Source organism: Cydia pomonella, chromosome 1, assembly GCF_033807575.1.
Source record: "Cydia pomonella isolate Wapato2018A chromosome 1, ilCydPomo1, whole genome shotgun sequence".
NCBI classification, from domain to species: domain Eukaryota; kingdom Metazoa; phylum Arthropoda; class Insecta; order Lepidoptera; family Tortricidae; genus Cydia; species Cydia pomonella.
The window spans coordinates 8,486,641-8,511,496 of NC_084703.1; the positions used below are offsets into that span (position 1 = coordinate 8,486,641).

The 24,856-nt window shown below is 37.1% G+C and overlaps 1 protein-coding gene across 1 annotated transcript in view; it reads left to right on the forward strand.

The window, feature by feature from the left end:
• LOC133529377 (WD repeat-containing protein 47) overlaps positions 1–24,856 on the forward strand; it is a 111,485-nt gene that overhangs the window by 5,481 nt on the left and 81,148 nt on the right. The window contains exons 3-4 of the mRNA XM_061867116.1: positions 200–286; positions 3,824–3,866. Of these exons, the coding sequence (XP_061723100.1) occupies positions 200–286; positions 3,824–3,866 (130 nt within the window). The remainder of the gene's footprint in view (positions 1–199; positions 287–3,823; positions 3,867–24,856) is intronic.

Genomic DNA, 24,856 nt, shown 5'->3' on the forward strand with positions numbered 1-24,856 from the left:
TTTTAATTAAATGTTATACAGAATACTAGATATAGAGAAGCTATGTATGTAACATTAGGTTATTACAAGTTTTAATTAGTTTTACCTAAACTGAGACTGTTATTGTGTCATAGAACTGGTGATGAGTAACTCCTAAGACTGCCTCCGAAAACAAAGGCAGCAAATTAATTTACCTATATGTATATTTATTATTTTCCAGTATGGAGCAAGGTGATTCTCCAGGCCAGCCTCCTGGAGCAAAGTACCCGCCAGGCGGGCCCCCCAAGCCGGACCACCAATACATGAGGTAACTTCACACTGAGTCATTTCTTGAGTAGTCACTCTTTGGAAGAATGCGTCATCCGAGTGTTCATTTTCGGAAAGTCGTAACTTGCTCGCGAATGCTTGAAATTTCGTCCGTCTTATGCATGTGCAATAAAGGTTATGTAGTACTGTACCTATCTACGAAGGTATGTAGATCTATGTGTACAAGAATCGGGGCACATACGTAAAAACTACATTGACAAAAATACCGACAAACGTGTATGCATTCGAATTGTTTTTTGTTTACCATTTAGTGACTGTTTGTTTTTTGTTTACAAGTTACTGCACTGCGAAACACGTGCAATCCATTCTACATCAATGTTAGAAAATCAGTAAAGTGATAGGTACGGTAAAAATATGTGCATTTGTCAACGCTACTCTAAGTATGGCTGAGTGCAACTTTATTTCAAGGTATACTGATAATTCTTTAAATTGAATCGAAAAAATACTAGAATCGTGCCTTTGAAAGGGTGTTATATGTTATATAATACACGAAAATTTGTGGCGTGAGTGCCGTGCTATTTGTTGTGGCAATTTTATTAAAAAAAATTGTCTATTCTACAAATCTATTTGTTTTAAATATTGGTTATGTTAGTTCTATGAATATTTAAGCGCTTACATTTTGCCCGCTGTGTCATCATTGTCGTGGCCAAAAAAGTCCACTACCGGACAAATGCTTCCCCAAACTACGCCGACAACAACTGATAGTGCATTATCCTCATTCTATCCACGTTTCCCTGCAATGTTAACGAGACCGGGATGCGTTTATGGTGGTTTTCTCAAGAACTGTTCTGCCCCGACAGCGCTTGGTTCTATGTGTTATGTGCCTCGCCCACTGCTTGTCCATATGGATGACCTTGGTTATTCTATTTCAATTTCGCGGAGATTCCTCGCTTCGGTTATGCGTTTGACTTTGAATGGTCAAATACTGGTTGCACGTTGAATCCTACCGGCAATTATACAGAGAACAACTAAGAGAGCGATAAGTAGGTGTCGGTAAGAATGCGCTGAAGCATTGCATTACTCTAACGTTACAGTTGTATCTCACAATGGCCTCAAGCGAAATTATATCTTATTACAACCGCATTAGGATCGCCGAACAAACAAAAGGAGCACATGATGGTTTCGCGGTACAACGAGCATACTATTTGTTCTGAATATTTAGGAGTCAATTGCTTTAGAACCAATTTCTCCTAACCGCCTAGTTCTATGCAAACAAGCGTAGCGTTTTCCGCATTTTGTGTTGTTACGTTGTTAGTAACGGTTAGACTTGGTTCTTAGCGATTTTTTGATTCCAATTGGAACTCTATTCTTAAAGAATTTAGAAGGAAAAAATAAGCACACGTTGAATTGAAATGCGCGCTTAACCAATGACAAGCAGTTTAAATATACTGATGCTTCGGTGACTCGAGTGATTGCCTATAACGTTAGTGCAAGTTGCACTGAAATGGTGAGCATTGTTGCCAACTAGCTTTTGAAAGTTATTCGACACGGGAGTCTGAATATTGTTAACTATAATATGGGGACGATGTATTAAAGTGCTGACATGTAAGAAAAATATCTGCATATGGAGGAAATTTCGGATGTTAGAAAACAGGTTACAGTTAAAATCAAATGTTACCTTTTTAATTCATATCCTCTTCGAAAATATTTTTCATTTTATTCGTATACCGTAATATTTTATTCCTCGAGGGAGCTTCGATGGCTGATAAAAAACATTAGATTTAGGATATCGATAAGAAAAATCTATTGGGGATAAATCTGGGTTGTGAGGTGGTCAGTTAAGGTTCCCTCTTGGAAATAAAATTACCGATGATTTTATTCAAAACTGCTCATAAAGTTTCGTTGGAGGGCGGGGGAGAAGTTGTCCCTTCCTCTTGATAGCGAGTCGGTTAGGTAGGACAGAAACAATCTGCAGTAACTTTTCATACCGCTTTCCTGTTACCATTTAAGAAAGTAGACCGTTTTATCGTAGGGAAACCAAGTTGACCTTGAACTCGCTCTATAGACCGCGGGCCAGGGGCATATTTCGTCAGTCATCGCCTCCTGGCCGATACTTTGTCAGATGATAGTTTAGATGTGTTTTAAACTTAAAAAAACCCTTAGCCGGTTCTATCGCGGTTGAATGACCTTAGCTGTAAAATGAACATGTAAAAAATATGCGCCTACCAGTTTATGTGCGGCAAAGTATGCGTAATGTGTAAATTGCGTAATCAGTTGATGGCTTTGTGATGTAATGCTACATGCAACGTTTCATGATTTGTTTTTGCTATCATAAAAGGTATAGCGCTTATTGTTCATGCGACCAGCTGATGTTCTTGCCACCGCGGTATAACCGTATGATGATTTTTTTAATCAACAACAGCATCTGAACTATCATTTGACAAAGTATCAAACGGGAGGCGACGGCAATTTTTTTTTGTTTTACGTATTTCGGTGGCTGTCATTCCTCAATCCACCATCGGAGCGGCAGCTGACGTCCACGAGGGTTCATCATACCTAGCCGTTAACCACTACACGAGTTTTCAGCCGGGAGGCGATCATAGAAATTGTTCCTGGCTCGCGGTCTACTATGTTTTGGGCCACTTGACATTGTTGGCTCATTGGATTGTGATATTTTAGGGTTTAAACGTTCGTATCTAGAAGTGGACTTCTGTATCCATTTACAATTGCTTGAGCAGGCGGGGTAACAGATAATTTTTGCGTATTGCGTATATTTAAAATGTTACGAATTTATATCCTTGATGCGCGAGCCTAAAAATAATGGTTTAGGTAAAATGCAGATAAATACACCTGCTGTTGTATTTCTCTGCATTTTACCATTTCCACTGAAACAAACGTAGGGGCCGATTCAAATGTTAACCTATTTATGGTCCACCCTGTATTTATATTTTGGGTTTTTTCAAAAGGATTTTTTAAAACTAAGGTAATATTAAGAGGCTGCCTATTGCGCATGGTTTTTTTACATCAATAACTTCGATACCTATACCTCTTTTCCTCTTATGAGAGAGGAAAAAAACAGTTATTTATTTACATGTGTGGAACATGAGCAATTTCCAACTAACGTCCATATTGTTAAACATGAGCAAATACGAGTGAAATGACTACAGATGTAGCGAATAATCCCTTTTCCATTGTATTTTCTCGGAACGGATGCTGACTCAAATACGAAAGTTTCCGAAAAAATACGATGAGAAAGATTATTCAATACATCTGTATTCCGAATTGTTTAACCTCTTGGGGATGACATTAAAAAAAAATGTGATCGTCAGTTGTGTCAGCCCGCCATCGTCCGGATTACAGCGATCACCGAATTAGCGAGGCTCCGGATTAGCAAGGCTCTACTGGAGTAGTACAGGCAGTATAGCAAAGCTAGTGTAAAATGTAGTTCTAAGCTTCGCCAGTTATATACACTATATAAATTGTAGTTGATGCGTCGACGCGTTGATGAATTATTTGCTTATGCCCCGACAATTTTCTTTTATTGCGATTCTCAAGTAAATGTTTTTTTTTTTTGCAGGAAAAATGACAACGACGAGTCGGATGTTAGAGAACAGATAAATGTAAGTAGATTTGTTTGGCTATATTTTATAATTTTTTCACGCGCGAATGTATGATTTTTAAACAACATGTTCACTGAAACCAAACCAAAGGAATACTAAGTCGAATAAAGTAGTGCTAAAATAATTATTTGACCCTTTGAACGCCAAGAGCCACTGAAGTGGTCGTGTGCTGTCGTGCCTACCACGCCAACGACCACTAAAGGGGTTATGGCATACGCTGTCAAAGCAATTTTACTGTTGACAGATAAAGTTTAAATTCATTTCTCACTAGTTGAGATGTCGGCGTGTATGTCACATTTGAATGCGTTCAAAGGTTAAGGTGACGTTCGGATAGCAACTGCAGATGCATTACTGTTGCAATATTACTGATGCTGGCTTGACGCGGTTTCTGCATCCGTCAATTTGCTTGATGAAATGAGTGACGTTCGACGCAGCATTACTGCCGCGATTATGACGTACCTACAATCCGTCACTCACAGTGTTGTCAGGTGACCAGAAGAGAATTATCGTATTTGTGTGTCAAAATTATCGTACCGATGAAAAAAATATCGTACTATCCAAAAGTATCCAAAAGAAACTACCCCTAAAATTTCTTGAATAGTAAGCTTACAAGTCCAATGTATACTTAAAGATAACGCAATTTTCGTCTTAATTGCGCAAAAATCAGTTTTATATTTGTGTATTTGTGTCATACATTACAGGAAATTTCGACATTATTACTTACACTAAGGAGCCGAACACCAAAAGGTTCTAATTGTAGCCTATTTTTGAGGGAAAATGTGACATTTACGGGCGGCATCGTCAAAGGGCTGTAATTATCGTAATTTTGCGTACGATAATGCTCTTTGGGACGTACATCGTATCGGAGCCTAAATTACATACATGTACGATAACTATCGTACTCCTGGTAACGCTGGTCACTCATTTCATAAAGGACGACATCAACGCCGCAGCAGTAATGTCAGAATGGTAATGCAGCTGCAGTTGACATCTGAATGTCACCTTTTTTTATTGTATTTTTTTTATTGCATTTGACCACAATCTCACCTGATGAGTAAAGTGCCGATGCGGTCTAGGGCGGAACATGTTTACCTAAAAGATGTGTATTCACTTCCGATTTAAAAAGATCCAAGTTATAGTGGACTCTGTGAATTCCATTCCTTAGCCGTTCGCATGATAAAGCTGGAGGCATGGCGTTTAGTGCGAATCAGTGGCAGGCTGGCAGAGTAACGACGTAAGGGTGAAACGCAAGTCCGCGTCTAGTGCGCGCGGTGGCAGAACGGAGATAGGGGGATTAGATTGTGTAATCCCATCGCACACTCCCCGAAATGTATCTGGGAGAATCAACTTTTTAGCGTCACTCGTTGCCATGGTTACGATTAGTTGTCCAGGGGACAAAAGTTCATTGAAATACTGATTTTATGGTACTTAAATGAATTAAACTTGCGTTTTTGTGGTCGTTATAACCAATGTCCATAATGGGCCCCCTACTAAGCATGTTAATAGAACGGCATACACCGTCTCTTCAAACAAACTGTGCCACTGTTGTCCCTCAAACCTCCTTTAATCTTGTAGTCGCAAATGTAACAACTGAATTATATGGTTGTAATATTATTGTGGAGTCCTGCTGTCGAGTAGAGCCCTGGATATGCTACTATTGATACAGTTTGTAGACTTCAAATATAGTCATATCCGGCAAATAGCATGAAACTTAGCACATGTAAACAAAAGATGTCGCGCGAGACTCGACTTGCGTGGTGAGAATCTCACTCTAATCCCAATATGCCCGGCTAACATGAGTTGCGTTCTCGCGCGCGATATACTCGAAGTCGCGCAGTCTGATGTACTAAAATCTAGAGGACCTGGTAATTTGTGTCAGTAATGCACCGTCTACCGATCGAAACGATAGCATTAGAACCAGACAATTCGCAAAGGTGACTGACAACAGGTAACGCAACGGATGAGTAGTTCTCGCAATGATCACCAGATAGCACTGTCCGCACTTGCAGCATTAATCTTTAGATGGCGCTGTATGTTTCAATCGTTCAGCGAACTAAAATTTGCCTTCCCTAAAATATCCCTTTTCCAGTCAACCTATCGTTAGAATAGATGGCGTTACTTCTCGGATGTTTCTATCTCACAGACTTTTTATTCAGAAAATTACGATACTATGCCAAAAGGGGTACGAATCCCGAAATAGATGTTTCTGAAAATATAGTTACATAGGAACTGGTTGTATTTTAATCGCGGGTGAATTTCGCATAGTGTGTTTTTAACCCTTTCCAGCCTGCACCAATCAACATGTTTTTCCCAAAAAATTCAAATACGTTCCAATTAATGCAGCTTTGATGATTCATATGAAGAGAAGTCACATTTCTCGCAATCTTGTCCATAGGAAATACTATGGAACGCTCTATGGAAAATGTATTGCAAAGTACTTTAAAATTAAGAAAAAAACAGACTATACAACAGTCAACAGGTGTTATTGAAAAAAGTAAATCAGTTTAAAGCGCCCACGAAACATCCTCTCTTTTTTAAATTAGGCCCTTCGAGCTTATGCACTAATCCATTTGATGGAAATTAGTTTTACAGCTTAGGTTCGATCTCTTTCTATGCAGGCTTTCGATGTTAAATTTAGAGCCTAGTTTCATAACAGCTTGTGAGCGGAAGCCTTTTTTTACAAGCTTATATTTAACTGGCTCTGTTAGAATGTATCTAGGAAGTTAAATTTGACCCACTTCTCGATTTCGGGTCCGGTGACAATGCAATAAATGCAATATTATCGTACCATCGAGCTGATCTGATGATGGAGACATGAGAACTCATACATCAACATAGGAACGCTCTGATGAAACAAAGCAACCGAATTGCGTTTGGGGTTTTTAGAATTGTCTTGATGAGTATTAGTTGCCTGTGGTAAAAAAAGTGCAGTCAGCGACAAAAGCTTGTACCAATAATGAATTTATTGCCAAAAACTTATTAATATTTTTATTAAAAACAGACGTCCGCTTGTATTATAAGTCTTCACAAAATGAGCCCCAACCTCACAGTTGAGACAAAGTGTTTTCGAAATTACGTAACAGGCATCAAAGCGAAACAAACTTTGCATACCCTAAAGTTTTTATTATACTTGCAAACAAATTGCGATTATGAATATCCTTTTAAATTAGGCGAATGGAGGTAGAGATATGCTGGAAATTTGAAACCAGTTTTTATGGATTGGAAAGTTCACTTGATTTTTTACATGAGGGCGGATCCGTGTAAACAATAGCCTAAACATGTCACCTTATTGGCGAACGAAACTTTCATGGATGTTTATGTCTTGTTTCACTGTAATGGGATAGCTACAGTAGTGTGTAACATAATAGAAGTTTCTTTATGCTTACTAGAGTAAATCGAGTTAATCATTTCTAAAAATAAGCCTAAGACAGTCATGGCAAGTCGTGGGCTGCTATCAACAGAGCCCAAGGCAAACAAACAAACCAAGTAGTCGTTCAATAATCCACTACTAGTCCGAATGATGGACCATTAGTACACTCTGTGAGGAAGATCGAAGAGTTTCATATTTTCTGGGTGAAATGGGTGTAGATAGCGTTTCCATAGCAAAATGGGTATCGAATGAAAGCTTTCAATACCGAAGTGATTACATAAGAGCTCCGTCAACAAAGTTTTGTACGGAGCTCTAAAAACCATTTTAAAAATATGTATCGAATATTTTTATTCGTCTAGTTTTTTGTTTTTATAATAATTTACTTGTTTTTGGTTTATATCACTTCATAAGAAATTTAAATAAAGCCTACGTCTTAATGTTCTTAAAACATATGTAGTAAAGTTTTTACAGTTTGTAATCCATGGAAGCACATCATTATTCTATTGACGCGTATGTGATAAATTATTATTGGCCGTAAAGTGGATTCATGCGCTAGAAAATCCCTCCAATGTCTAGCCATTTGCATAGGAGATATTGCCTAGCCATAAAAATAAAGGCTAGACCTCATTCCACATTCAGATACTAGTAATCTGGTTGTATTTTTAAATAATTAAAGTAAATTGGCATCTATCAATTCAAATGGTTAATTACCTGTATAAATTGATTAATTATGTCATTAATTAACAAGGATAATGTCGCTCAGGGGTTCCCATTTTATTTTGCGTCGAAACACCTGATGATACCTTGACTCCATTTTAATTGTATTAATTAGTGTAAAACTAAAAAGTATACGAGTGTTTACATATATTGCTAAAGCTTTCCAAGCCTCACTGAGCGGCTACTAATGAAAATTCTGATAAATTTAGAGTAAATTTGACATAAAGTAATAAATAAATACACTCACTTCTCCACACACGAACGTAAACGAGCCACTTGGGCATATCCTCGGAATAATGTCCCCAGCTTAGCACGTACGCCAGTGTGGGATTGTCGATCTTCATTTTGATAAGCTGTGGGCCCCACGGGGACACGACCCCGACTAACCTAACATGATTTTAAGAGAGAAGTGGCATAGGTGGCATAATAACTATTGTTTTTTTTATATTACGTCGCTGGCAAACAAGCATACGGCCCACCTGATGGTAAGCAGTCTTCGTAGCCCATATACGCTTGCAACTCCAGAGGAGTTAAGTATTCATACTTTTATATAGCGCATAGATGTTTAAAAAAAATGTTCTTATAGTAAAACATATCTTCCTTTATCTCTTCCTGGGTCGCATAATAATGGGACGCTCGCCCTGTGGTAGCCAAAAGGTGTCATTTTCTCGAGTCGAATCGGGCCCCAGTACTATATATACAAATAGCCTTTGTTTATTAAATCGTTTCCTAACATATATCTCATAACGTCAACAATATTTACGAGCGATTAGATCTGGTTTGTTTTACTCCCACGGCTTTAAAAGGGATAACTCTACCAAAGACTAGTTAAAAACAAAGACTGGTCTCTGTACAAAATTTAACTCATCGTTATAGTAGATGACTTCATATTGCAAGGTATCTGATGCATATATTTTGTACTAACTTCTGTCTTTCTGTCTGCGACTGCGTCTGCGAAGAATTTTCCGGAAACTAAAAACACGATAGTTCAGTACCTCGACGATAAACAACTTGACGGTTAAGTTTACCTGAGATTATTATTTACCTGACCCTGATAACACTATTTACTTTGTTGTAAATTTTCTGCATAGTTCACTGCAAGAATGGCCTTGCACAGGGCCCCAAGGTATGGACCTGCCTGCACTAGAAAGCTGCAATTTATACTCCAGTAACTTCATCGTAATTAAAATCGTTAAGAGAAACTCACGATGACTTTTTCCAGCGTAATAGGACTGCAGTTTCAGTTAACTTTTTCTAACTTTTTGCGTCGTATTTCATGTTATTACTGATTAAGTCTGCCGTACATAAGAGAAAAATCAGTTAACCCTTTTCCAGGCCGCACTAATCTACAAGGATTTCCGAAAAAAAAAACAAATATATTCCTATTAATCTAGCTTTGATGATTCATTTAAAGGCAAGTCACATTTTCCGAAAGTGCAATCTAATTTGAACCTTAAATCGGAATACTAAAGAAGAAATTCTATTGACACGTATGTGGTTGATAAATCGTACTATGCCTGGAAAAGGGTTAAAGAAGTAAAATCGTTCTAAACCAAAAACTAGTGAAGTGACCCGCCCCGGTTTTTGCACGGGTTACACAAAACCTTAACAAACACACCTAAACTTTCCTCAAGAAATCAATAGTGATATTGATGGGTGAAAACCGCATGAAAATTCGTTCAATAATTTTCGGGTTTTTCGCGAACATACAGACAGACGTGCCGGGGAACTTTGTTTTATAAGGTGTAGTTATAAAAAAATAAACGAATTTGTGTTTAACACGAACTACCTAACAGTAACTGTAACTGCAGAACTACATTTTATATAGGTACGTTTACCTGTATAGGCTGTATATATATTTATATATTTTACCCACTGGCAAATACGCAGGTGTACGAGTAATACGTACAACTGAAAACACACGTAACTATTTGTAGACATACTGTTAACGTGAAAAGTTTTTCCAATGATCCTTGTTTATCTAACCAAAATATTGTCAGTTCTTTGGTCCATAAAATGACAACAAAATAACTTATTATAAGCGCTACATATTTTACATACACGGATATATATGATAGATTAAGTATTATTAATTTATGAAATAATATTAGCCTGTGCATTAGATCCCTCCTAGGTGGAGGCCTCCTCCATAAATTTCCACTTATCTCTGTCTTGAGCTATTTTGATCCAGTTTTGTCCAGCAGTTTTCTTAATGTCCATCTTTTGTCCATTACAATTTCCATACTATTTTACTGTCTGAACAAAAGTAATGTGAATGTCCTTATTTAAACTTACTGATAATGTCTGGTCCACATATTAAATGCTTGGCGACTTATTTGGAAATATAGCCTCGTAACTAATTTCCGTTTTTAATATGAATGTTTGTTTCCCTAACAGTTGTATTAGTGTATGCTAATTTGACTATTAATTTAATAGCCGACGGCGCTATTGCATCCATTAAATTTTTTCTGAATTCGTTATGGGAGCAGTTACGTAAAATAATCTGATTATTATAAGCCTTAATGAATTTCACGAAAGGAGCTACGATTTGACGTATTAATTACGAACAAACTTATTAAATATTCATTGAGGTGTATGTTACGCGTTTATACGTAACCAGCGTCTTAAGGCATCAAATGTGATTTTCTTCCATATTTCTTGGTCATATCACAAGTCGTATAACTTTGTATAAGTTTAAGCCAAAATATATTTGCATAATTATACAAGCTTGTTATTGATGCCGATGAGCACAATTTACTTTTCAATTCTAAATACATTTCAGTTACATTTACTTATTTTGTACAATCGCCATCAGATATATCGGAGCGGCCGAGGTGCTCACAAATGTCTGCCGTGTTTGTAGTCTGGAAGCGTGTTTAGATATTGGAAATCCTCTGTAGACTGTACCTGTAGTAAAAATTTAAGAACACGCAGAGTAAAATTATTTTGAATTATAAAATGAATAATTATTTTACCCACAGTTTGTAAGCGAAATTGAGGCATAAGAGGGAAGAGTAGCTTTGCGATCCTAGCGAAATAACGGTACTTTTTCTATGAAATTCCATTTTGGGAGATAACGTTTTCCACTAACTAAATCTTAACAAATCACTTTGATTTTGATATCGATCGCGTCAGCATAAAATATTCTAGGTTTGTTGGTTTCGGTTTAAATAAATAAATAAATATATATATACTATACTGCAAATTTTGAAAAAAAAAAGGAAAACCTGTAACCATAGTTTTTAATTGTGTCAATATCGTACTAAAAACTCATAGAGAATGGAAAATATTTAAAACTGGAAAAACGTTTTCTTTTTGTATCCATGGGCGATGTGGTATACTTCCGTCTTAAGGAAAAACATTATAATCCCATACATGAAATTGCAAAAAATCTGACACAGGATTATCGGTTTTTACCGATTCGGGGACAATTTGAATCAAAGTGACTAGACTTTATTAACGCTGATCATAATATTTGAAAACTTCACACACCTCTCTTCTTTTTATGGCTTTTCGGACGCAGGAGTACGAATCCCAAAATACAGCTTACGTAGTAAATACGCATGAGGATAGGCTAAGTACAATTTCGCACAAACTTGCCAGAACTGAAAGATCCGTATACTACCTGGGACCTTCCGTGTATAATTGGTTGCCCGGCACATTAAGAAATGCAGCATCCGTTCAAGGCTTCATAATTAGACTGAAGTCATGGCTCGAGGAAAATATTTTTCATAACAATCAGAACATTTTCAATCTGCCTCTCGCGATATAATAATATAATCTGTGTAATATAATCAAATATACCGAATGTAAAATAATCTCATTATGTATTGACTTAAAACTGTATGTTATGAATAATACATTTCATATCATTTTATTTCCTTTTCAAACACTCCTAAGCTGCGATTAATAAAATCAAAAAAAGAATTGGTTTTTCAGCTATAGCCTATTTCAAACTCGAAGAGTAGGCTGACACATGTCTAAAAGCAATTATAGGGTTGTCACCAGGGTCCGTACATTTCATGCTGTTGACGCAAAAATGACGTAATTTGACATACAGGGAGATTTTCTTATAACACTACAAATTTAGATTGCTTACCTATTGTCACGTTTTTTTTTTATACTACGTCGGTGGCAAACAAGCATACGGCCCGCCTGATGGTAAGCAGTCTCCGTAGCCTATGTACGCCTGCAACTCCAGAGGAGTTACATGCGCGTTGCCGACCCTAACCCCGCCCCCCTCGTTAAGCTCTCTGGCAACCTTACTCACCGGTAGGAACACAACACTATGAATAGGGTCTAGTGTTATTTGGCTGCGGTTTTCTGTAAGGTCTTTTTGCGTCAACGGCATGACATGTAGGGGCCCTGGTTGTGACAATGCAAATTAGAAACGATTTTTTACCATTCTCTATTCAATCTGAAAAGGCCATATAATTTATTATAGTGATAATGATTTATATTTTAAAGTAAACATTACTTCACAATCGGACGCGACTGAAATAATTTGTCATGAACGGGATTGATTCAGTCGATATAAATTAAATTAAATATCATTCATTTTCAGGCAACTAAGGCCCATACATACATACCTTACAAACTAACATATGTAGAGTCAAACTCTAATGCGATTGAGTTCCGTCTTGCATAATGAAACTCAACGATATTAAAATTGATTTCTTTTTTCTTTTTATAACATAATAATATACGGTTGAGATATTCTAAGCTACGAAGATTTTTTAGTCTTTTTGGGATTCAGGTTATTTTTGTTAAAAAAGTATTGGTCTGAAAATTTATGGCATGGAATTCATTAAAAACCCCTGCCCTGCCCCGCTGCCAGCGGCACCCTAGGTTAGGCTTTTTTAATGTGATCTTTATATGTTGTTTGTATTAATAATTAATATTGTCCTTTTTCTGCCTAAACACAGGAACTCCTAGTTCAGGCGTTTTTGAGCTTTTCCTTATCCTTAGTCTTTAAAAGCTACCACTGTACAATACTTTTTTCAATAAATTATTTGTATTTGCGTTGTTATTGTACGTGTGCTTGTATTTTACTTTTATATTCATGGAATAAACAACCTAACTTAAGAAGAAAAATAAATAAAGAGAACATAAATAATAATAAATAAATAATGACATTTGTAATACCAACTGCTGCATAAGAGTATTTAGTGATATAGACTATATTCTAGAGAATAAGAAGAACGGGTAAAATTATTTACAAAAAATTATTTACTTTATCAAAAAATGGTTGTTCTAGACCCTTATTCGTTTTGAAAGACCTGTCCAACGATATCCCACACCATAGGGTTAAAGCGAAAAAAGAAAAACATTTTGTATGTTAGGTACCTACCTAAAAAAATATTTGTACTTTTTATTATACTATTCTTATCTGTTGTCATGCGTGATTTATGTATCCATGCCAAATTGCAGCTTTCTAGCACTAACGATCATGGAGAAAAGCCGCGTACGGACAGACGGACGGACCCTAGTTGACTCCTAAAAAAGGCGTTTAACATTTCTGCCCAGGATTAAACTTACCAGAACTTACAACAACGCTGGCTTAAACTCGCAGCTAAGTTATTTAGCCAAAATAAAGTCTTTAACTTGACCAACAAGTTAAGGAAAGGTTGTTGACAGATCTGTCTGGCATACTGATGTGCCGTAGAAAAGTTTGCAATATTGCGAAATTTCCACGTGGAAAACATCCTACATTTTTGCATTCAAAATTTTCCATTTCTAAAATAAAAGTTTCTATCGTTTCCCGTGAAATTTCCCTTCTGCAACTTGGTCATCTATAGTTTGGCAGATGTGTCTGGCCCAGAAATCAGTCAATGTATGGCGGGAAACAGGCACAGGTGTGTATGCTGGGGAGTTCAGACATATGTACGTAGGTATATCCTTAGCTACTTAAACTACCGGTGGTAGTGAATACATTGAACATAATAAAATAGCAATAACGTCAAACTGATATAAAAACTTCTAACTTCCCTGAGATATTGTAATTTTTACACTGATCCAAATATAATCAACGGGAGCAGGCACTATAATATGCCTTTAAGTTACGAGTAGATACTCGTATATTATGCACTTCACTTTGCGACCGACTTACGACTTATAAGCAATCTTGTTGTCCGCTGCGTCTTAAACCACTATACTTTCGGTACCATTTGTTCGACTTAAGTAGTAGACACGGAACGGAGACGTGGAAGACGTAGTTGGGTTGCCTGGATAGATCTGAATCTACACTCTAGAGAGAACTCTGCATTGAAAACTCTTCTTTCTTCTTCCTCGCTTTGTCCCGGCATTTGCCACGGCTCATGGGAGCCTGGGGTCCGCTTGACAACTAACCCCAAGATTTGGCGTAGGCACTAGTTTTTACGAAAGCGACTGCCATCAGACCTTCCAACCGAGAGGATAAACTAGGCCTTGTTGGGATTAGTCCGGTTTCCTCACGATGTTTTCCTTCACCGAAAAGCGACTCGTAAATATCAAATGATATTTCGTACATAAGTTCCGAAAAACTCATTGGTACGAGCCGGGGTTTGAGCCCGCGACCCCCGGATTGCAAGTCGCACGCTCTTACCGCTAGGCCACCAGCGCTTTTGCTTTGCATGCTTTTGAGTGTAAGAATTGCCCTTTAACCTAACCCAACTAAGCTAAGATGATTTATGTTACGGTTAGTTGTACGTATCACACGCCTACGCCCGCTTACAATGAAGTCTTTGCGATCCTACTGGATAGATAAATCAAATCCAAGTTCATACGGTGAGGAACTAAAAAGGATATAATACTGGTATCTTTTACTTTTGCTTGGTCGACGTGGCACTGAAAGACCCACAAAACCCCAATAATAATCTTTTACTTTCATAGTATAGCAAATTAACTCATAATATATACGTTTTCCGGGGTTCCTTCTCCTTCCTCGCGTTGTCCCGGCATTTTGCCACGGCTCATGGGAGCCTGGGGTCCGCTTGACAACTAATCCCCTGAATTGGCGTAGGCATTAGATTTTACGGAAGCGACCAACCAACCCAGAGGTTAAATTCAGCCTTATTGGGATTAGTCCGGTTTCCTCACGATGTTTTCCTTGACCGAAAAGCGACTGGTAAATATTAAATGATATTTCGTAAATAAGTTCCGAGAAACTCATTGGTACGAGCCGGGGTTTGAACCCGCGACCCCCGGATTGAAAGTCGCACGCTCTCTCGCTAGGCTCTCCGTATAACCATCTCATTAAATTTGAACAAAAAAGAACATGATTGCAAATTCGTTTTATATTTTATATAATTGTTCTCATTTGCGTTTTCTTTGCTTAACCTAAACTAACGTGACCTTTTACTATCGACCGCCACTATATTGTAAACGTGTTTTTTATTAAAAAAAAGGTTCCGACACCCGGGTCCTTTTATATCTCCTCTACTTCCGATAGTAATCCATTTAGCCCGTAGTTGTAGCTTTTGTTCTCATCTCTGAGTGGGTATAATTTAATTCTCTCAGAATTTATCACTCAGTCGAGGAACCGTGAAATTTGTGAATTAATCGTATTAGACGCACCGGTTAATCACGTCTTTAAGATGTCAGCGATGTTATTATAAAGGATGACTAAACACCAAAATAATAGTTTTCTTCAATTAATGGCTTAGAACGAAAATTAACTACGTTTACTGTTACAACGTCCTACGTAAATCCTTTTTTTTAGTTTACATTTCTATAAGGTACGACATTTTTGCAACTAGGTTCAATCTAATACCAATTGTTTTATTTTATTTCATGGTAAACAGGTATATCAAGATTAATTTGAATATTATTTTATTTCAAGCCCACATTTCGGAAAACGGTGTCCTAGAACATTAACAGTTTTTATGTCGTGCCGTCTTATTAAAATTCACTCCTCATATAAACTTGAGTAACAATTAAATTTGGAAATTAGTTTAAGACCTCGGAGTTATTCAATTGTCTTGACTTGAAATTCAGGACCGCACCCCTGAGATCTGTAAGCTCACCCGTCACATGATATTAATTGAGGTATCTAACTGTCGTAAGGTTTGTTTAAAGCAATAATATAATTTCTTTTTTCATAAAAAATAATTGCACATTTTCATGTCGCAAAATTGATTGAGTTATATAAAACCGGCCAAGAGCATGTCGGGCCACGCTCAGTGTAGGGTTCCGTAGTTACTCTTCCGTCACAATAAGCTAAACTGGAGCTTAAAGTATAGTAAATTGTTAACCAAGGGATGAAACGGTACCTTTCACCCGAGTTAAACAAATAGGCAAATTTGCATAATCAGTACCTAATTAAAGTCTTTTTACTATGAAGGGAAAACTTTTTGCGATAACTCAAAAACAGGTAAACTGATCATGTCCGCTATAGTTTTCATTTAATGTCTTTCTTAAGCTCTACTTCCACGATTTTTTTCATATTTTTTGGACCTATGGTTCAAAAGTTAGAGGGTAGGGGGACATATTTTTTTTCTTTCGGAGCGATTATCTCCGTATATATTCACTTTATCAAAAAATGTTTCTTGAAAACCCCTATTAGTTTTGAAAGACCTTTCCAACGATACCCCACACTCTAGGGTTGAAGCGAAAAAAAAATTTCACCCCCACTTTACGTGTAGGAGAGGTACCCTTAAAAAAATTAATTGTTCAGATTTTATTGTACGACTTTGTCGCCTTTATTTATATATTATATGCCAAATTTCAGCTTTCTAGCACTAATGACCACGGAGCAAAGCCTCGGACAGACAGACAGACAGACAAACAGACAGACAGACAGACGGACATGGTGAAACTATAAGGGTTCCTAGTTGACTACGGAACCCTAAAAACAAAATGCATATAAACTTATTTTGGTAAATTATATTGAATACTAAACGAACGGTACAATACTCACTTTGTCTTAAAAAATACCTGCCACTTGATGTTCGGTATGTAATGTCCCGACCAACTACCAATTTTACATTTTGCTTTGATTTAATTGAGTATCAACTCTATATTATTTTTGTTTGTGGGTAAATTGTATGATAACCGGTTAGAAATGGAAGATCTTACATTATATGGAACTACTTACTTTTTAAGGTTATGTGCCTAAGAGTTGGTAGATAAATTAAGGCACAGAACCCTCCATTATGCCTCGTCCAACACGTACTTGACCAGCTTTTGGCTTCATGCGACGCAACATGTTAGGGTAATGGTATTTTTTGTCCAGAGAATCATCACAGCCTCTACGTATATACTCTATAACTGTATTTTTCCGAGCTTCTCGAGTCTGCGCCATAAAAAACCTTTTGAAGAGTCAAATGGTTTCGTATTGGCATAACTCACCTACAAATGTTACGTTTACGGGGTTTCTATACATTTTTCAATCGTCATAATGATATTATATACAGAAAAAAATATAAGCGCTAGTAACCTTAGGATAGCCCTTATCTTAAAGAGACGTCCATTGAAAGGCTTTGACCGAGGAAAGGGATCTCTGGTTAGTTATCTTAGATTCGGCCACGTAGGTAGCGCTAATGCCATTATCGACAATGGGTAAACTATGTTCTCAGTGGGTGGGTAACCTATAGTGGCCTAAAGTTAATCCATAATATAACCATGATATTGCTAACTTATGGCATTATTATGTTTATAGTAGAAAAGTAAATGATTATGTATTAAATTTAAACCATAATTTTATTTTGTCAAAAAGGAAACTTAAATTAAATTAAAATTACATTTTGGTGAACTAGCAGGTGTAATTTACGTGTCGCGCAATTAAAAAAAAAAATAATTGCAAATGATTGTTCACAAATTGCGATATCGATACTCGGTAATTTATTTATTTGCCATCTATTTTGACCGTTTATTCTATATCAATTGCCATCTACTTTGATCGTCATTTATTGCCGCGTACCTAAACACCGACTTCCTGAAACGGTTAAACGACAGCTATCCTAACATTTATATTTATTGTATTACTTGATTGCAGACCTACGCGCCAGCTGCTCGTTGTTTGACAATTAAAAGACTTTAATTAATAGGGCTGTAGTCTTACCACGACTGCTTTGACACAAACTGACATATTTGGTAACGTCTGCGAAACTTATTTTCTGTACTTCTCGCTCGAATTATTTATGCGAATACGAGCGAGATGCATAGAAAGTAAGTTACGCACACGTTAGCGAATATGTCAGTGTCAAACTGATGGTGGTAGCCGTACTGGTGGCACCGACGATCGGTAATTATAAATAGGATTAATTTTATTATTCGAAAACTGAAACTTTCCTGTCGTATTATTGCTGCTTATTGTAGGTATACTGGATTATATGTCAATACCTTAACCGTACTGATACTTATATAGGTAGTTGGTATATGCAATGTTTATTCTTTTTTTAATGTTTTAAAAGGCTTGCACTATGCTGCAACCTGAGTAATACGATTCAGGCATTTTTCTAAAATACGAGCGAATGCGAGTCTGGGAAAATGTACATACAAATACCTTACCGCTACCGATGCTATGTAGGAACTTGGCGAAAGAGATCGGAACTGGAATATAACAAAATATTTCTTGCAGGGAATGTTCACTGAAATCGTTAATTAACAGTTTTGTGTGAGAGAAATTTGGGAATGTTTATGTCAAAGTCACGATTCTGATGTTTAATTATTTAATCACTGACCAGATTTAAAAAAAAACCGGGCAAGTGCGAGTTCGTTTAACTCGCGCACCGAGGTACACACACTTTCGATTATCTCATGTCTCGTAAACAGAAAAGACTTTTAAGTACACTAAGCATAATTTGTGCGAAATGTATCTATGTTGGTTTTTCACGTGTAATTATTTATCATGTGAACCGATTTCGACAATTTATATTTTCTTTGACAGAACATATTTTTAGCGTAATCTCATAGAAAATTCAAGTATAATTAACAAAAGAGTTAAGTAAATTGCAAATTAAATTAGAATATGTTTTTATTAATTAAAAATAAAGATAGAGGAGAAGGAAATTTTGATCATTTTTCGTTGGTAACCTTCGGAGACTTCATGATACCCCACTTGACCTAGTACCTAGACTTTGAAATTTTGCCCTCTTTTAATATTGATAATTTTCCATACTTAATAAAACAATTAAAAGTAATAATACTTTCAATGTGTTTGGGTTCGCGTTTATGGCTATTCCAAATTTCAAATCGATAGCTTTCGAGATATTTAGTAATGTGACAGACGGGCAGAGTTGCACCATAAGGGTTCCTTTTGTACCTTTTTGGTACGGACCCCTAAAATGAGAAAAAATGTGGAACAATATTTTTTACAAAATAAGGCAAAGATAGGTATGGGTTATATTCACTAAAAATTATAAAGTTTAGAACCAATTTAAAGGGACATTTAGTCCTTTAATTAGAAATGGAAGCCGTTTTCTTACGATCGAATAAAAACAAAGCGTTTCTAATAACAAGGAAAATGACCGTTCAATTAGACGAAGCGCAATCAAAATTGTCGCAATGATTATTCGACACTTTTTATACAAACGAAAGTTATTTAGAACGAATCGACGGTCGTCACAATTGATTACTCCGTGTCGATTTGGTTGGATATGAAAATGATTTCGGTAAATAAAACTGTCGTGACGTAACTGGCCCAATCCCAATATCATGGCCTAATTTCCCCTTCTGGTTGAGAATGTTTTGATGACCAGCTTTCGTAAAATCTAGTAACACTTAAAGTGCCTAAGCTTTATCACGGAAGCAGATATCCAAGCGGACGCCGGAATTCTTGCAATCAGAAAAGGGGCTAAGATGACCAGATGATTATAAAAATTATAAGGCGTCTTGCAGCTACTTTCTGTTCATTTTCACTCGGGTGTTTTCAAAATGGATTATGTTTTTGGATTTGTGACTTGTATACGACTGATATTCGTTAGATACTTTCTTGTTTCAAATAAACATATTTTTCATATCGAAAGTATGTCAATGTCTCTATTTCGATACCAAGGATCTTGATAAGTATGGCATGGCTGATAATATTTTTGCATAACTGTTGAGATAAACTGGTTATGGAACGATCTTAGTATCAACCTACATTCTATGTAGAAGCCGCATACTAAGATAATGTTTACATTTATAAATAATCTTAATATTTAAAATTGCACGAACGTAGGTTTTTCTCAGTCGCGAGTATATCGTCGCGACCTTGGCATGAACTTCCACCCACGTACTGCTTGTTTATTATTGATGGCTCTAAGTTGTGCTCTGGACCATTATTTACCTTGTCACTTACTTATTGTATATGTGTAATTGTAGGACACGTCGATAATCGTACTTGCTCGCGCGCAGTGAGTCATCGTCGTTTGTGTTGTGCGCACCAATGCCGTCCGTTCTGTCCAGTCGCCTCGCAGCATACTTGGAGGACGTACGTTAATACTTTGTTGTCTTTTTACTTCGCGATCGTGTCAGTGAAGATGAGTGTTGTGAAGAAGGTAGCTGCCATGCGTCAGCTGGACTCTATGTTTGGGAACATGAACTTGGAAGGGCGGCGGTCGCCTTATGTCAGTTCGACCGTGGAGCACGATCCCCACTGCGATGTGCACGGAAGACATGCCTGCAGCTCTCCTCATAGATCGTCTCTATATTTGCACAGCAGCAGGGAATCCTCACCTGGATATTATAGGGAGTCAGTGTCGCCGTCTAATGGGCTCATTATCAGGTAGGCGATAATATTTATGTTATGTTCTGACGCGCGCATCATAGCTTGTGCCCTGTCTATAAACAATGTTGTCTTTATGACGCGAGGATTATTTCTTGTTTCATCTTGTCTTCTTAAGTGGCATTGCAAATTTATGTTGTAATTGTATTAATTATAGTCCTAGATTATGTCTTAGACGTATTATAAATATACCGCTTGCTTGATATAACACAGTACCGTCAACCGGGTAGATTAGGGACGGCTGGGGTGAATAGGGACAAAACTTAAAATGAGATTAATCTGACAATTTCTTAGAAAATATCCAGACAAATTGTATCATACAAAATCTACTATCATTTTCTATCGAATGATATAATTTGTGTAAGTATTTGTTAAGATATTGTCTGGTACATTACATTTTAAGTTTTGCCCCTATTCACCCCAGCCGTCCCTATTCATCAAAGTTGATGGTACTAAAACTTAATCATTTTAAACAGTGAAAAATAAACTCCGGCGAAGAAATCTATATCCTTAACTCTTAATCCTTACATTTAGTGCAAAGTACGAAAAAATCTTATGTGTATGAAAATACCAAATTATTATATTACAATATTGGTTTTCAACAATGTTTTATTTATTCTACCAGTAGTTTTCAATATATACATCAAAGCATCAACGTAATTAGGTGTTTGTAGCATGGTTTTTATACTTGATATATGTATTTACAATGTTATCCCATATATAGTCGCGCCAGTTGATGCATTATTAAAATCGAATGCGATAGCTATGTATCTTGGATAACGCTTTGTTCTTTCCACATGGTCTACATAACTTATTTAGACAAACAGGGCACAGGACTAAGGTGCTTAACTCTCATGAGATCCGGTAATACAAGTTATTATACCACACATGTTGTTAAACAGGCGAAGAGATTCCTTGGGCCTGGGGGGCTCACCCGCTCGCGAGATGGATCATCCCTCTGCATTCCCGAGCATTCTGCGGCGCCCGCACAGCCCGTCCGTCACCCCTCCGCGCAGGGAGACACCCAGTCCCACCCAAAGATACAACAACAAAAGGCACTCCATGGGATCATTTACAAACCTTGTCAACCGTGCAAACGTTGTCAACTACAACAGAAGAGACTCCCTTTCTAGCAATGGCATCAGGGAAATGAAAAGAGATTACGTCGGCAGCAACTACTCCTTGTCCAGAAAGAGCTCCATTGATACAAAGAAATCTTCCACAGACTCGTTAGATAACTGGCACTTAAACTGGGACAGCGACAGGCACACTCCCATCTCCACGATATCACATGAAGATAGATTCTCCTTCGGACAAAACAAGGTACGGATTTATATAAATGGCCTCCCGAGGGAGTTGTCTTTTCAATCACGTCAAAGGATTAGGTACTTACATATATTTCGTATGAATGTAATGCCTTAACATCAAGCATCCTTTTGACAGGCTAAAAGGGCATCAAAGTTGGTCAATATTGAGTACAGCTCAAATTAAACTACAATGACGCTTTTGAGAAATTCACTGATGAATAAACAACATGAATTACCTCATCACCCCATTCGTTCAGAGTGAATAGGTAATTTATTTTGTAAGGAAAATGGACGAGTGTTCGTACAAATTGAGACTTATGGCTTATAATTTAACGTGAGCAAGTGCAATTACCGATGTATTCATGAAGAGATCATGTTTATTAAAATTTGTTTCAATAGAATATCGAATTTCCAATTTTGATTAACTTCTTTTGTTCTTAGATGTTTTCTAATGTTGATGCGCTGCTTCTTTTGAATGATACAGCATTTCGCCTTAGATGCTATTAATGTTGTACTCATTAGTGTAACATCGAAGTTGCCGTGGGAAGTCGTGTTAAGGAGCAATCATAGAAGGTGTAAATATTTGCCTACAAAAAAGCAGTTATGTAGGAATAGTTCGTCGAAGCCTGAGGTGTATACGGAACCGAAGTAATGAGGGTTCAATGGTTTTCGTCGTTCCGTTAATCTTCATTGAGCGTGAAGTTGCATTGCGTCGGAAAGAGTATTCGTTCCTTCCTATTGAATTGCGTGTCACGATACAGACAACATGCACCACTAACGCCGAATGCAATTAGTTAGTGCGTTTTACAAATTATAAGTTTTCTCAAGGAAAAAACCGCAAATGAGTGAAGGTATTGTGTACGTTTTCGTAGAAACAGATAAATATACACCGGACGCCATTGAAAATTAACATTGTTACAAATAAATTGACTTTAAAGCGCTTTTGAACTAAAGGTCTCCATTAAAACATAATCTAAAGCAAAAAAATTTGATGCCGAGGGCCTTTGACAAACTCAATCATGTTAATTTCAATCTGTCAACAACAGAATGTCACCCAATCAAGACTTGTTTCGAAGTATAAAAAATAAAATCGGCGAATAGCATGTCGGGTCATGCACAGTGTAGAGTTCCGCAGTTACCATTCTGTCAGAATAGGCTAAACGGGGGCTATTAGTAAGTAGGGTATCATGTACATTACAAACATAAGGGGCTGAATAAGCAGAGTCATGCGAGCTTAAAGCGTTATATGTATCAGTATCAACATCGCCTCCTCTTGTAGTCTCCCCTCCCTTGCTGCAGGATCTGCCGGTTGGAGTTACCCCAAGTATCAGTATCATGTACATTACAAACATAAGGGACTATTTTCGCAGCGCTTTGCGTCTTTTTACTAAGAGGAGGCTTTTTGCAATAACTCTAAAACGGCTGGACCGATCATGTTCGCTATATTTTTCATTGAAAGAATTTATTAACCTTTTATTGTACTACTAATATTTACGAAAATATTCCCCTTGTCGAAAATGGTTGCAGGCGACCGTTATTTGTATCACCCTTACACGATCTTATTTTTAGAGCTATAAGAGGGTGTCACATATTTTTGCAGCCTTCGAACATATTATTGCAGGTGACTGTACTGCACAATGTCACTGGTATATAAAATCACTAGCATCGAAATGTACTATTATAAAAGCGATTTAAACGAAACGAATGCAACTGTTTTTTTTTTTAAGAAAAGTATTTAAATCTCATTCAATTTAGTTGAACCTAGGGTTGCCATAATTATTCGGGACTGATACGGGACAATGGGGTAGTAACGTGGTTGTAAGCAAACAGAGATGATTTATATATTCTGCAGCGGCATTGACATATGGGACAAAAACGGGACGGGAAAAAATCCGGAACGCGATACTTAAGCACGGTGACAGTCCCGTATGTACGGGGCGTATGGCAACCTTACCTATAATAGGGATTGAACTTGTACGGAACAATTGCCTTTTGACCCAAAAACAATGCATAGGACATATCGGCGACTGATAATTCCATTTAGGTAATTCATGCTTTCGTTACGCGATATTAAAAATAAAACTAACTTCACGTCTCGACAAGAAGAACGAGTAGCATTACATAGCATAACAATTTTACATATTCAAATAAAATAAATTGACTGTTTAAATAACACTTAGCTGGTAAAGGTCAAGTAGGCATTCAAATGGTGCGAGCGACAATGACACAAGATCATCCTGCCAATCTGTTTGGCGAAATGTTTCAATACTTTCAATGATTCATCTCTATTCTGCGGCCATGGACGGCAGACGTATCACTGTCATGGGGCATACGAGTATTCCATCATAGTGCAGAGGGCCTAACAAGAAAAACGAAAATCGAAATTTCGTTTTTCTTGTTATAGTACGGTCGCCAAGCCGCTCCGAGGCCAGATTTAATTGACTCAGCTCGGCCTTACCCACAACCGGTATCAATGTGTTCGGACAGTTCTCCTGATCACCGTACATGCGGTAGTAAAGCGGAAAAATGGTGGAGGGGATAGTAATGACGTCACAAAGATGGCGGCCGGACCTATTCTTTTTGGCGGTGTATCTCGAAAACCACTTAACCGATTTTAATCATCGAGGTGTCAAATAATAGCTTATATTATGGAGATTATTTCCTTTTCTACAAACATTTACGTGAAACCTATAGGAAAAAAAATAATCACAAAAAACAGTTTTTTTTATAAAATTATTATTTTTTATTTTGTAAAAATCTCCGTAAATATTAGCATTTCGCAAATTTTGTTTAATATAAAACATATTGCTTCATTATCAAGGAATATAATGAGCCTTAAAACATACAGATCGAGTAATAAACAATGAAGCTACACTCATTTATTTGCGCATGGGTAACGATAACTGGCTTT